This window comes from Vidua chalybeata, chromosome Z (genome assembly GCF_026979565.1).
Source record: "Vidua chalybeata isolate OUT-0048 chromosome Z, bVidCha1 merged haplotype, whole genome shotgun sequence".
Taxonomy (NCBI): Eukaryota; Metazoa; Chordata; class Aves; order Passeriformes; family Viduidae; genus Vidua; species Vidua chalybeata.
In genome coordinates this window covers 7,290,429-7,306,220 of record NC_071570.1, presented here as the reverse complement: position 1 = coordinate 7,306,220, position 15,792 = coordinate 7,290,429, and the positions used below count along the sequence as shown (strand labels likewise).

Below are 15,792 nucleotides of genomic sequence, written 5' to 3'. Positions count from 1 at the left end.
CTGCTCTTGCCCAGTGCCACTGGATGGTGCCTGCCGTGGTCAGGACTGGTACTGGACTCACTGGTCTGGAGCAGCAGCCTGTCCATCAGCAGCACTGTTAAGTGACAAACTGCAAAATTAACTTGGGTAATGATAATAATTACAGATGGGGTCTGAATGCTGGCTGTGCTGGCAGTGGGTGAAATTGGTTCCTGATAACTTTTTGTTGAGCCAAGGGAAATGACTTGATGGTCTTGGTTCAGTTACAAAGTCACGAGTTGCTACAGAACAGGAATTCCCCTGTGAGGCACACTTTTACTACCTGTCTCAGTGCTGACTTGGAAAAATGTGGGCATAAAAGCTTGGCTGCCTGTTTGTACTGACAGCTAGTCCTCAACAGAGAGGGCTGGACCCTGAACAGGGTATGAAGTGGAGATTGCTGTCTTGCTAGCCCAGATGTACTGTGTGCTAAAGGGGAGTGGTGGTGGAGAAACTTCTACTGGGTCTGCAGAGTGGGAAGATAGAACCAGACCTGGAAGTGGTGAGCAGTCAGAAACAGAACCACAGTGTGCCTGAAAATAATAAATGAGGTGACACACTTTTAATAGATAACAAGGAACTGAGGGGACTTAGCTTTTTTTTCCTCAGCAACATAAATCCAGACCAAATGCTCTTAATCAGAATCATAGAATATCCTGATTAGGAAGGGATCCATAAGGATCATCAAAATCCGGCACAGAGGAACCCCAAGAGTCACACCATGTGCCTGAGAGCATTGTCCAAATGCTTATTGAACCTGTCAGGCTTGGTGCTAGGACTGTTTTCTTAGGGAGTCTGTTGCAGTGCCCAACCACCCTCTGGTTGAATAACCTTTCGCTGATATCCAAATTTAATTTCCTCTGACACAACTTCAGACCATTCCCTCAGGTTCTGTTACTGATCACCAGAGATCATTGCCTGCCCCTCTGCTCCCCCTTGTGAGGAAGCTGAAGAACTCAGCACTCATTAAATTATTCCCCATCTAAGCCTCCACAAAGCTGCCAAACTGCTGGGCCATCCTTGGCTCTGGTCAAGTTGGACATCCTTTGGCCCAGGAGCAGTAAGAAGGTGTGAGATGCTATGTGGTATATTTCCCCTTCTTTCTGGGCACATCACTGGACAGAAGATTATGGAGCAGTCTTCAGATTTCCGGGAGCTCTGCTTTGTTCCTTCTTCCAGTTCTCTCATTTCACTGATCTTTTGACAGCCAGTCCCTTCTCTCTCTTTCTTTGCTACCCTTTGGTCTCCCAATTTTCTCATCTCTCGATCCCCTTCTCTTACCAAAGAGACATTATCTTTGGAGTGAGAATTTTGTCTATTTCCTCACAATGCAATTCAGCAGGGTAGGACCTGTTAGCAGAGAGCAGAATTCTGATGATGTGAGACACAGCAGAAGCCAGTGCAGATGGTGCCTACTGTTACTGTACATCACACATGGTTACAAGGGAGGCTCTGGGCTCTGGGTGGCTAAGAAGCTTTGGCAGAAGAGTGCAATCCCTGCTACTGTGACTAATGTGGAAATGGCAAACGCTCTTGTGCTGCTGCAAAGTGACTCACAAGATCATGGCACAACAGATTATGCTCTTTGTCCTCACTATATATTGTGACACATTGCCACGTTCAATAGGTCTGCAAACTGAAAGATTAAAGGGCAGGAATTAATACACAAAAAGGTCAAATCTCCAAAGGGGCTCAGACTAGTGGAAGAGGGAATACTTATTGCCTTGTTATTCACTCTGTGGCAAAAAGTGCACTGAGGCATTATGTACTGTCTGATCTTGGAGAAGGTGAGACCTTGGCTTGCAAAGGTTATGACTGCTAGGAATGGTTTTCTAGTGCCATGCATGGATCCATAGCCTGACCAGATTAACAGAGAAAGCTAATTCCTGTAGGGACAGGGGCTGTGATCAAAGCCCTGGTGAGTAGGGATGTTCAAAGTATTCTGCCCTTTGCCACAAAGGCATGGATGGTTTGGTAATCTGACTGAAATGACACCATGTACATCCCTTCTCCAGTCAAAGGGAATCATGAAAACAGAGCACAGGGGAAGACAGAAGAAAAAAGTGTGGAATTACAGACTAAATACAATTATGTAATATGCACTTGTTTTTATAAAGACTGTGGTATTCTGGAGTCCTTTGGATGCAGCAGCAAAAATAATATGACTGATCAAAAAGGTGAACCTGTAGATAAACTGCACAATTAATGGAATTTATTAGGGTCTGAATGATATGGATGTCATGCCTCTAGAGGTGTTCATTGTCCAGTTTTGCTATTTTCAGGCAACAAAGAACATTCTGCTACAGGCTGTAATAGTGTGAACCCACATTTGAGGTTTTTTTGTGGAGTATGAAGGAGCATCTGAAAGCAATATTCAGGATTTAAGCAATATATGGCAAGTCATAATCATAGCAAGACTATGATTATGTACATAATACAGCAGCAGTCTTAGCCACTTTCAGAATGAGAGATACACCATAAAAGAAAGTTGTTTGGAAGATGCTGGCTTTGGATGGGGACTGTCATGATCTTCCTTTGTCTATAGTGTTAGTGCAATTGCCTGCTCAGCTGTAGTATTTTATTTCTACCCTTGCATTTAGGGACAGAGCCATGCAGAACCACAGAGCAGTAAGAGATGCAATAGAGGAGAGTGAGAAAAATCCCATAATGATGGAACAAGCTGCCCAGTGATGAAAATTTCTTTCTAACCCCAAGCAATTAGTGGCTGGCTTATATCATAAAACATGAAGTTTTGTGTCCTATCTACATTTTTATCCAGTCTAATATGGCTGTGGATGTTCTCATTACCCATATAAATGTCTAATCCTTTTATTTTTCATGCTGCTAAGCTCCAGGACTGAATAAAGCCTGTGGCAAGGAGGAGAGGTTTGGAGAGTGCATAAATGCTCATGAGAAGGAACACAATTAGATGGAGCAAATGTATCATGTAAGCTATGTGGACTTGCTTTCAGCATTTCAGGGACAGACAAAAGCATAATGAGAGGAGGGTGCTTGACCTGCCACTGTTCCCTTTATACCTCTGGTATAACTTAAGGTGTCACCACATTATGGGGAAGCTGAGCAATGAGAAAGACAAATATATTGCTGAAGTTACCCTGAGATAAATCCAAACTTTACACTGCTCAGAATGTTTGCATGTCAGCTCTACTGGCAGAAGGGAGTCTCTCTGTCTGCAGCAAAGAGGGGCAGGATGACTGTCACCTTTCTGTGTGTCAGCCTGTTGGTGTTTGTGGAGGGACTTACTGTGAATTACTGCCTGAGCAAATCTCTCCGAAATTCAGAGAGAATCAGATTAAGGACATTGACTTTCATATAACCATGGATGAAATACCTAACTGAGATATTCTTTAATTATGGGGATAGTTGGGGATAGTTACAAAAGCTCAAGCCATTAAGATTCACCTAGAGAGAACATATTTTCTCGGTACCCACAGTAATGGATAATTGAAATTGGCTAAAGGGATCTAAATAAACCAGGAAAAAAGGACAGACATACATAGAAGTGGATGAATAAACAGAGAAATGATTGACTGGCAAACAGGAAAACTGAAATGAATGGACAGGAGAACAAGATGGCCATGTTTATATAACCTTAAAGACAGAATGCTTTCTCAGTGTTGTGGTTGAACTCACTGAACATACTAAGGGCTCTCTGCAGTCTTCTGATGACTCCAAAATCTCCCCTGTCCTTACATTGCTACGAAATATATATGTGCACCTAATTTTGAGTACAGTAAGTCCCTTGATTTTAATTCTGCTTAGAGCTGAACTCAAAGCCCGTGTTTGCAAAGTGTTTTTTGGGAGGAGGATAATTATTTGTCAATACCTAGGTAAGACTTTGGTATTTCTATACTATATGGTATTTTTCCTTGTAGCTAATAAAGTCCCCTGTGATGATAAATCCTCTGAGTTTTCAGGACTGGCTAAGATTGAAAGAATTATTTTTTCTTAGAGTTTTTTGGGGTTTTTTGGCTGGAACATTGAACTCAGTATTTGATATCCTAAAAGACTAGATCAATCTATCAGTTCCCCAGGGTAAAATATTCCTTTGCCAGCTGGTGATTAGGATCAATTAGTAACATTTACTAAGATTTTTATTGCTATGATTGTTACCATTAGTATGTGTACAGGAATGGTATAAAATGACTTTCTAGAGGAAGTGTATTGGCGGAGAGAGCTATCTCAAGTCTTGAGGATGCTGAAAAAGTGTAGGTGCACATTAAGGAATGGTAATTGGTAATTACAGATTTAGACTGTATGTATATTTGTAAATAGAGGTATAGGGGCAGGTATGGATCCTTTAACCTCCCTCATTCATCTCTGACTGCCAGTGCTTGCAAAATCACTTCTGTAGTGCTGGCATCTTCGAGCTAGGCACAGTGTGAATCCCAGCAGCAGTTCTCCAGCAATGTGCCACCAAAGGGTGACCCTGAGCCCATTCAGAGGCTATATTAATGCAGCTTCGCTCTCCAGGCCTGGTAAGGCAGCAGGATTTGTGTGCAGTGGGCATTTTGGAGGTCAACACCTGCTCCCTGCACACAGGAAGCCGCTTGGGTCAGCGGGCACGTGGACCCTTCAAATCACCCTCCCAGAGCCATCTGGCTGCAGGGGAATTCCAGCAGGAGATATCAGTGCTGGGTGCAAACAGGCTTAGCACAGCTCCTTCAAGGCTAACCAGAAGCAAGACCCTTGGGAGCACTGCAAGGGGATCTGCCAGCATGAACTGCTCGGGAGTCAGGTCAATTTTCAGCTGAAGCAAAACATGCTGGTTGTCCTGATGGTATTCACCAGACATGCTATCCAGCAGATGAGCACTCAAATATTCAGTACACAGTTTTTCCACCTCCAACATGCCCTTGATGTTTATCATCCAGATTGAACTGTTTAACACTGTAGCTGCATAAGACACAATACACCAATGCTATAATGAGCCCTGGTGGTCTGGGGTATAACCCTTCTTAACCTATGCAACAGGCTTTTGTTGGGTTTTGTCCTAGTATTCCTAGGACTGAAGCAAGAGGCTGTGGGCACAGGATTAGTCTGGCTTACCTGGATAAGGGTGAATGCCATTAGCAAACACGGCTTCAGCGGCTGGCTGCCCATTAGCCTGCGGCGGGAGGCCAGTGAAACCATTCACCCCAATTGGAGATGGGATGCTAGGCACAGCTGGTGCAGTTATTCCAGGAGGTGTGCTTCCACCTGAAATTGAGGAGGACACAAGGGCAGAGCTGGTGAGTACTGGAGACAACAAGTTTCTGGAGAAAAACTGCTGACACAACAGCTGTGACCGCTGCCCTCAAAAACAAAAACAAACACAAACAAACAAACAAACAAACAAACAACAACAAAAAAAACAAACAAAAAATCACAAAAAACAAACAAATCAAAAAAACACCTGAGAAATGAGAAAGCTCCCAAGCTGTTGAGCAAATAAATGGACTGCTTGCAGTTCCTCCCTGTTCAGAAAGTGCTCAAGACAAGCTTGAAAAATGTCCAAAAACTCTCAACCCCAGCTTTCTGCAGCAGTTCCTATCAGATTCTCTTTGGATCTCTGTGGGTGTACTGATTTCCAGGACTGCTCTGTCTGCACTCTCTCATGAATACGCCTTTCATGTGCAAACTCATTCTGAACTTTCTCAGCACTAGGGATCCTTAAAAGACTTGTCAAGTTTATTTGTAGCCTAAAGGTAGCCAGTGATACATTTTTTAATGTTACTGTTTGGTCCAAACTTGACTTCATACTGTTTTAACAGGTATCTCCCAATGAATGGGGGCAAAATTTGGACTAAATTTGTTCCTTTCATGGAATCTTATTCTTTTCTTCTTCCCAGATGCATCCTGTGGGAGACTAATGATGCTATTTCAGAAGAACGAATTTGTCTTTATGTTCTGAGTGGGATCTTGTCACCCACTGGTAGAGAATTCTTAAATTTCTGGGAGAGAATTAAATCCGTCTGCTCCCTCACTGTCTTACTCCTATGTATGTGTAAAATGACTGGACAGTCTGTTCTTCTTGCAACAAGTTCAGGATGATTTCAGGGACCAAAAATGAGTTTTCAATGAGCCTGAAATCATATTTTTCTCGTGCTAGGTGTGCAAGGGAAGTTAAACTACCTTATCGTCAACAATATCTTTCTGCATCAGGGTATACTACTGATTGAAAGCACAATTTTTTGCAGTAACCTCTCTTTTAAACCAATTGCAGATATTTTCTTCACCATTGCAGCATTCCATGATGGGTTAGTCCAATAACACCCTTTAACCACTGCTTAAATCTGTGTTGGTGCTTTAAGAAAGCTGCTACAGATGCATGAGATATTTTAATATGTTCAGATTTGTGTAGCCCAAAAAAAAATAAGGCAGTACTTCAGCTCATTTCTTATACCCTGGACAGACAAGCTGCTGCTTCTCCTTTTCTTATTTAAATGGTGTTGGCCTTTAAAAATGTCCTCTGTGGAGGTACAGGGAGCCAGCAGTGGCAACTGAAGTCCAAAGGCAATGCTCTTAGCATATGCCATCAGCTTCCAAATCACAAAGGCTACTTAAAATTTCAGTTGCTTTTCTGGATCTCTCCTTTATTTGCATAGAAAATGTAAATAATTTTTTTTTCTAAAATTGTAGCAAGGGATTTGTGCTTGCTATTTTGTGCATGTCTAAGGAAGTTTAGGCATATTTATTGGAATTCTTCAATTTTCTTCATATAAAGACCCCCCCTGGAGAGGGCAGATCTGTAGCTAGAGTAAAACTGGCATAATGCCACCGTGGAAAACAAATGGTGGTGGTGCATGCCAGTTGTGGATTTCATCCCTCGTTTGAGATCTCTTGCTGTAGCCACACCAGGTGCAGATTTACAAGAAGGCGAGAGAGAGAGAGAGGGAGGGAGGGAGGGAGGAAGGGAAAGGAAGAAGAAGGAAGAAAGCCTATATAAAATTTCTTTTCTAGCCCCTCTCTGCAGGTAACAGAGTAGCAGACCCACTGCCAGACCCACTTTTCATCCAGATTTTCGCAGTGATGGGAGAAATGTAAAACCTGGACCAAGCTCTCAGAAATGTCAAATTAATTGCCTCATAATTATGGAATGTTGTGTGAGATAAACCTGACCCTTGATGGAAGACTGTTAAAATGACAGCAAACAGAGTTAAAATTTTCTTGGTCTGAATTACCCATAGGGAGTGTTTATTGCACTCCATTGACTACAGTTCAAATGAGATGTCTAAGTTTTGTATGGTTAAAGCCAGGTGAGATGGATACTGTCTCTCATCTATTAGATTTGCCTGGATCCAAAACTCTGATCCCCTAGGTCCCATGGGATTGAATGAATTTATGGTCTTATTCTCAGGAATCCAGTCTCCTAGAGGTGGGACACAGAGGAAACCAGCACAGAGGCACTGCGCTGAGCCAATACCTCCTAAGCCTCTAGGACTTCTGGGTTACCAGAACCCTTTTTCCTGGCACAAGTTTTCTTTTGCTTCAGGAAGATCAAACCACTTCCTTTCTATTTTTTTATTCCAATGTTCCAAACACTTTTTCTAGTGCCTGTTTTTTTTTTTTTTTTTTTTTTTTCCCGAGAACTTTGAAATATTTCATTTTCCTTCCAAGGCAGAAAAAAGATATACTTCAATGACTAGAAATCCTGCTATGAAGCAGAATGATCATTTTCCATTTGGCTTTCTGAATGCTAACAAAAGCCAGCAGGAGAATTAATGTTAGGCTTCAGATATCTCCTGGCTACTCAGAAATTGCTGCTAGTGTTGTAGGCTTGCTTGCTCAGACATTATGTGAAACATTTTCTATGCATCTTATCACATGCTTTGTGAGTGTTGTAGTAATACAAGGAGTAATTTCAAAGTCTAAACGTTTCTCCTAAGGAATAATTGTCAATGGACATTTCCACAACCCGCCACAGAGGTTTTTCATGAAGGAAGCTACTCATTCAAGGTAAATCTGAAATAATGCCAAAGTGAATAGGCTCTGTGATTGAAAATATGTCATTAGGAGAGTGCAAAATCGTCTGCCGTGAAAGACATCAAGGGATCATCTAAACCAGCATCTTATTTTCAATAATGACCAGTCATGGGTGATCCAGAAAGCATGCAAAAAACATGAGTTTCCTCTCCTCTATTGTAACAGTGAGAGTTTAACAGTCCCCTCATCCTGTCAAACACTGGAATAGGCTGCCCAGGGAAATGGTGGAGTTTCCATCCCTGGATGTATTTTAAAGACACAGTGATATGGGGTTGAAGGATATGGTTTAGTGGTGGGCTTGACAGTTCTGAGTTAATGGTTAGCCTTGATGATCTTAAAGGTCTTTACAACCTAAACTGCATGATTCTATGACTCTGAAAGGCACTGGTCATAGCAGAAGAGCAAATGATTACACCAAAAAAGAACTGGAATGTTTTTCATGTGCTGGAGATCCTGGTGGGCACAGAACTTGGCTGTTGTACAGGTGTTCTCATGCCCATGACACAGAATGAACTCTTTTCAAGAATATACTTATGTATATTCAAAAGAGCTTGTGCTCCTTTGTGTTGGGTCCATTGCAAACTACTGCCTGGATTCAGCTTTCCAGACCCTGACAATATTTGAATTCCAGGCAGTCTTTGTTTGATGTTCTCTCTGCTCCCACCAACACGAAACAAATCTAGCTAATGCAAATATGATAATCTTGCCAGCAGTGGGTTTAAAGGGTGCACATATAATTAAGCCACTTTTTTATTTGGATTTGCAGTAGCTCCATCGACTTTTTGTTTATACATTTATCATTGTGTAAACATATATTTTGAAATGTGCAGTATAAGATTTTTGAGTCAAGTGATTTTCCTTGGGTCTCCACAAAGTCTTGTGGAATGAAATCTGTCTTTCTTACTCTCCCTTCTCTCCCCATTCCCTTGTGATATTCTATTACAAACGGTCTTTTCAAGACGTGCCTTTGAGTCCTCTTCCTCCCTGCCAGACTCTAGTATATTGAAAAACTTACCAAATCCTGACTTCTTTCAAGATTTGGCCCCACTTTTCCTGCTTCCCTACCTCCCTGCTGTTAGGCCACGTGTCAGTCCAGGACTACCAGAGCTTGACCTGTTCCTGCCCAAATGGTACTTATGTTCTTCAAGTCCCAAGGAAGACAGTCCTTTTCCTGTCTCAGTTTATTTCTCTGCCTGCTGAACCACATACTGCAACTCCTAGAATGGGCTTTTTACAGTCTAACCAGATCCTGGGAGCCCTTCACTGGCTAGCTGTCTCTGTTCCTGCAGCCAGAAACCCCCTCGTATTCCAGGTAGCACCAGATACCTTCCTTGAGTACCCTCTATCCAATTTCACAACAGTGGGAAATGCTTATGTGTCCCAAGGAAAAAAATCATCTTGTTAATGATATTCCATCTCACCACAGCCCTATTTTGCTAATCTTTGAGACAGCCTGGCTGTGATAGCACCAGCACTGACCCCTTGGAACATATCTGCCCCAATAAACCAGTGTAGGTCACTGTGGCATGTTTTGTGATATTTGGAGGGTTCTTAGAGCTAAAGAGAAGTTTTGTATGGGATTAGACTGAGAAATGTCATAGAAACACAAAACAGTTAATGTTCTCAACACAGAACAGTTAATGTTCTCAAAGACCTCTAAGATCATTGAGTTCAGCCATTAACACAGCAGTGCCAAGCCTGCCACTAAGCCATGTCCCTAAGTTCCACATCTACATTCCTTTTAAATAACTCCAGGGATGGACACTGGTTCACTGCCCTGGGCAGCCTGTTACAATGTTTGACAACCATTTTGGGAAAGAAACTTTTTCTAGAGTTCGGGGGAGTTTCTCCCCTGGTACCTCTTGAGACCCTTTCCTCTGGTCCTTTCACTTGTTACCTGGGAGGAGAGCCTGATCCTCACCTGGCTAAAGAGCCAACAAATCCTGCCAGGTGTCCTGTGGCTTGTGGCCCGATTTCCCTGCCCTTTGCCCTCTCCAGCCCGCCGTCCCCTTACCTGAGGTTGGAGTCATGGGGGCGGCTGCCAGGCCGTTCATGTTCAGAGCCGCCATCTGCTGCATCTGGGCCGCAGCGAAGGCGGCCATGGGGTTCAGGTATCCACCCTGCGCCACCGACGCCATGATCGCCGCTTGCTGCTGCATCAGCTGGAACAAAGAGAGCAGGGAAAAAATATCACGCGGTCACTGGCGGGGCAGCCTGTGGCACCAGCACCAGGAGAGCACCCGGTGAGGGTGGGATGCGTCCCGATGTTTTGGGGTGTCAGCACAGCACCCCTGCGCCCCCCCCCGGCTTGGTCATTCTTCTCGCTACACGGGCTGGAAGCAAAGGGCACCTTTGCAGTTTGGGGTCATTATGGTCCCCAACCCACCATGTGTTCCCTAGTGTGGAGGTGTCCTGTGACCTGCACTCAGCCCACCAGCTCCTTGGTACTTCTCTGGTCAGAAAGGCAGATAAAAGTCTTCATAAAGACAAAACGCAATATACCTGAGCAGAGCGGTTTCGTGGCTTACATTGCTTATATCAAAATTCTGGAAAAGCCTGGAGATTACTGGTGGGAGACCAGTGTATGTAGGAAAAGGGGATTCTTTCTCCAAAGCAGAAATTTAGACTAGTTCTCTAGGGATAATCTGTTTTTTTTCCACCTGTCAGTGACAAAAATTACTTTCTCTGGTGCTGCTAGGAGGCTTCAGCTGGGTACTGAGCAAAACCATAACCAAAACTTCTAATCAGATCATAGTACTGATTTCCAACACTATCAGAGACCCCCAGAAATGCTGTACAAGAGAAGGGAGCTCCCCTGTTTTAGCAAGATTAGATTTGTCTAATAAGGAAACCCCTTCCCTGTGGTTCTGATCTGGGTTGACCTTCTCAAAGTTAATTTTTTATAGAAAGTTAAAATGCTGCTTCTTTCAGGGCACCGACAAAAGTCAGAAATAAGGAACCCAGGCTGCATTTTCAGGAATTTGGGGCTGAAAATTTTAGACCAGAATGCTGGTGAATGTTTATGAATCCTGGAAACACTTCTTTCATTAAAACAAGGTTTTGTTATCATTATGTTACACTCAGAGTCCAGCACACAGCTGGTGCAGTTCATGTGTACAGTATGGCTGGAGAGAGATTTTAAAATGGTCCTGGTGTGAAGGATAAGACAGTTTGGTGGAAGCTGCTTCTTGTCTCCTTCCCTGGTGCTGTACAAAGAGCCAGACAGGGCAGGAATGTCTGAGTATCCAACCCTCAGCTGTGACAAGTTCTGGGTGCTAAGAGAAGGTGTGGGGGAAAGAAGTGTGCAGAAAGTTTGGGAAATCTCACTCTGCACTTTCCCTAGCCTCTGGTAATCTGTGACTTGATGATAATAGTGGAAAAGAGAAATGTTTTTCTGTGGTGATTTTAGAAATGACTCATGTCTTTGCTGTCTCCAAAAATGGAGTAACTCTGTTTCACTGCTCTCTCAGATTTCACTCTCTCTCCCATCAGGAAATCACCCTCTTATGCTGTTTCGTAAGCACATGGGACATGCTTCTCAGAATTAAACAGACCTCAGAAGCCATGGCAAGGAACAGACTGTTCCCTTCTGTTCGCTAATATTGAAATATCAGCTAAATTAACTGTTCTTACACATTTACACTAAAACAAAACCCTGAAATCAGTGCACACATTCAAATGCTGAAACTTTCCTTGTCACCATCCATAAACAGTCCAAAGTAAGGGGTGCTCTGACAACAACCTGCTGAACAACTATGCACAAGTTAAGTAAACTGGCCTTGATTTCTCCAGCAATAAAATGTAACACAGGATACCTGACTCTACACATTGTCAGATCTACAGGTGAAATGTGTTGTACAGGATTTGAGTATTTTTTTTCAAAGCCTAATGAAGATTGGTGGCAAAGTGATGGCTTTCCCTTTGATAGTTAATTACCCTATTTTATTTTACCCTGCACAAGGTACTTTTACATTTTAATTAGTGATATTTTGCTCTTTGCAATTACTGATGGAGTGATTAGACAATCTTTCATATTATACACTATGTTGATTCTCCTTTAAGGAGTACATTTGTTCCTGGACATGGTTTGAGTTTATTCTCCAGAAGAGGTATTGAGCAGGCAATATTAGAAAGTATGCCAAGGAAGTAAAGGAGGAAGGAGAATCCATCCATCCATCCATCCATCCATCCATCCATCCATCCATCCATCCATCCATCCATAACACTGGATTGACTCCAACACTAGGTGTGCTGACTCACATCTCATTTTCTGTTCCAGGTATTTTTACCTGGGTGATGCCTAAAGATTTTTTTTGTTTTGTTTTTTAAAGCATATTTTTAATATATTTGTAGCTTTATAGATTTTTAATAAATAGTTTTATAGCCTCTAACACTTTCTTACCAGTTTTCATACTTTGATGCGGTAAAAATAAGGTCATAACCTGTGATGGGGGAAACTAAATCAGGTGCTTCTGCTACAAAGCAGAGGTGCTCCTGCAGAGAGCAGTCACCCAGTATCTATTATACTCAGTGCTCCATGGATGTACTCTCTGAGATGTCTTAGAGACCTGGGAACCCCTCTGGCATGTTGAAATGAGCCCTTCACATCATGACCCAGAGGACACAGACCTCTCTGCAGCCTTCAGACCTAGTCAATAGGGTAAAAGTGGGTTCGCCTGGAGCTGGAAGGAGTAGAGCATTCCACACCCGAGCACAGCTGTCTACTCCAGCTGATGGCTTTGCTTCCTTGGCTGGAGAGGTGGCCTCAACCAAGGCCCAGGAATGTCTGGACGTTTCAACCCTTGACAAATTTCCTGCCAAACTTCTGAGGTCACAGATCCCATTTGTGCCTATGCTACACTGTTTGGAGGTGCTCAGGGGCAAAGGTTAGCGGGGGAGAAGGGGGGGCTCCTATCCAGCCCAGTGGCTGATGGTCAGAGCTTGGCTGAGTGCAATGGCACCACAAGGGTGGGAGGACAGGAACTCAGTCACCTTGAAAGAAGCTGACTGCATAAGACCTACCTGTTTCCCCCCCAGGATGGCTCTAGGGAAATTTACAGAAGGAGAACAAGTCCTGTAAGGGTCACCAGTCATCCTTCTAAAACCTCCAAGGCATTCCAAATGAAAGTCACCCCACTCCTTCCCCAGCTCCCCCTGAAGACAAATGTCCCATCCACTCTCCTTTCACTTTGAAAGAGACCCAGGGTATGGTCCCAGTTAATAAAGCTGCAGAAAGTGAGGCAGTGACCCCACCAGAGGCAAATCAATAGCAGCAGGGCCCCTGGGTATTGTGTACTTTAAAATATGCCATTTGAAATGCAGATTTTCCCTGCCTGGGCTGGGGCTACAGAGCACTAATCAGGAAGGCAGCAGCCTTATTATCTCAGACTGATCCAAGGGGACAGAGAGGAGCTTTTCCCTCCCTTAGCTGAAAGGACGTACTTCCTTTTGCTTCTCTTACTTCCTTCGCATGACCTTTGCCTCAGCATTTAGAGATTTTCCCCATCCATTTTAAAGATTTGTTCCTTCTTTCCTGCTGTCTTTTCTATTGCTCAAATATTTATCTTCTGAGGAGACCAGGAGGTGCTACCAGACTGGTTCCTGCCCTTGGGCAGCACCCCAAGAGATAGGAGCCTGCAGTCACCATCCTAGTGCTGGAAACAGGTGGAGAGGCACTGGAAAAGCCATCTAAAGCATGGGAAGGGTGGCAGTGTTGTCTGATCAATAGAGACACATGTAAGGCTTTGTCTCACACATCTTTTTCCTACTTCAAGCTGCAATGGTACACAAGGGCAGGAGATAATGTCCTTTTCTTATAGGAGGGACAATTGCATGGAGGATGAAGGAACTTTCTCAGAGCAAAAAAATCCTGCTAGAATTAGGAAAAGCATGCACAGCCTGCCTTCCCCATCCCCCAAAAGAAATGTGTGGGAAACTGAAGAAGGGAAAGAGGAGAAAGGGAGATTATTTCTGATGAGATCTTTCTGAAATAGCGTGATCATTGCCCTCCAGTCTTACTCTGAACAATATGATGACCTTCTCCTTTTTTCCAGTGCTATTTTCTATCTTTGTGTCTGAACTACACAAGGCTTTGCTTGATTTTTCATATTCTTCATTCAGCAATAATAATCATACTAATAATAAAAGTAGTAACAGCATCCCACACTTCCCACCTCTAATGATCTATACAGACTTAGCTAATGAATCCTCATGGTATCCCTGTGATACAAAGAGGTAAGTAATGTAATCAATCAAGCAGTAATATGACTCATATTTGGTAAAATTGTGTAATTGACAAATTCATGTCTGCTATACCTAACTGGCTATTGCGAGTTAAATCTAAAAATACTTTCCAAGCCTTGAAACAAACAGAAGATAATTGGTAGAAAAATCAGAATTGTCCTACATACTTATGTTTTCTTGGAAACAGAAATTTCTGCTTTGAAAATAAAATTTAGGATAATTAGGATAGTAAAAAAACCTAAGCAAATGTGCAACACTTGGATTCATGTCTTACTGTCTTTCCAAAGTCTGACACAAAATAGCTTGGGTTCCTAGCTTCCTGAGAACTATGGAAAACTCCACAAAAGACCTAAAAAATTTGTATTTAGAGCCCAAATCTTAGTGTTCATTATTTCTGAATTACCTGGGAGCTGGTGGTCAGAAATATGGTATTATCCCTGTTAAAAAGTATTATGGCTTCAAAATAACTTCCTCTTCTGGAACAGATCAGTGCAAATAATTTGCATAACAGGTAGTATTTACCAAATTTACTGTCCCATTTTGATAATTTAAATATATTAACTATTATATCCAGAAGGCAGCCTACAGTCCATAATTTTTCCCTGATTTCATAGGGCTAGCTGATTTTTTTTTTAAGTATCTCTCCAAAATAATTTCACAGTACAAATTGAAGAAATATTGGAAAAAGCAATTCTTCCTGTCAGCACTACCTTAGATAATTTAGCAGAAATATCCTTTCATCTCCATGGGAGAGGGACAGGGAGGCAGAACAGGGCACCCATGGTTTTATGGTCAGCAGGGTAGTAACTGCTGCCCTAACTTCCCAAGGAGACCACCTAAGGTGATGTCTGAGAGCTCTGCTGTGCTGGATAGTCCATTTTTTTTTTTTTTTTTTTTTTTTTCCAGTTATTGTCTGCAGTTCAGGAGCAGCAGCCATTTGTACCTTTTCAGAGTGAGGAGAGCTGGGATTTACTGAGAAAGGACTTGGTCCAGGCCAGAGAACAAATGTTAGCATTGCCTGTGTTGTCTCTGTCCCAGCCTGCCTGTTTTTGCACACTAACTCTATGCCTATCTCCTGCTGCAGGATGCAATCAGTCCCATGGCTGGAGTTTGGCCAGAAGACTGTGGCTAACAGTCCCACCCCATTTTTTATGCAAACTTGATTTATGACTTTGATCTTATCTTAAATAATTTAAAAATTAAATAATTTATACTCTATCTGTCACTTTCCAAGGCTCTTTCCTTTGTTCTTGCTTTGCTCTTCTGCATTTTCCCATCTCCCTCACCCTTTTTTGATCTGTGCACATTTCCCTTCTGCATGGTGAGGCATCACTGACATGAGACAGGCACTAAACACTCCTTGCTCCTTTTATGCAAAGAAAGACCTGCAGGAACTGTAGCTTATTTGTGTCAGGACTATACTACCACCATTCACAGACTGTTTTGATTGTCACTGCTTGTGATTTTGGTCTTGGTCACCCCAAGTAGGTGTGCTGTGCTCTGTGAAGTGGAGAGTGTGCCTGCAGGTTCTTCCTAGACTGGCAG

General features: G+C 42.8%; 1 protein-coding gene across 1 annotated transcript in view; it reads right to left on the bottom strand.

Moving 5' to 3' along the window:
- The window catches only part of CELF4 (CUGBP Elav-like family member 4), a 696,627-nt gene that overhangs the window by 59,866 nt on the left and 620,969 nt on the right, over nt 1-15,792 (bottom strand). Inside the window, exons 7-8 of the mRNA XM_053932292.1 lie at nt 10,019-10,166; nt 5,089-5,238 (exon numbers count right to left, since the gene is read on the bottom strand). Of these exons, the coding sequence (XP_053788267.1) occupies nt 5,089-5,238; nt 10,019-10,166 (298 nt within the window). The remainder of the gene's footprint in view (nt 1-5,088; nt 5,239-10,018; nt 10,167-15,792) is intronic.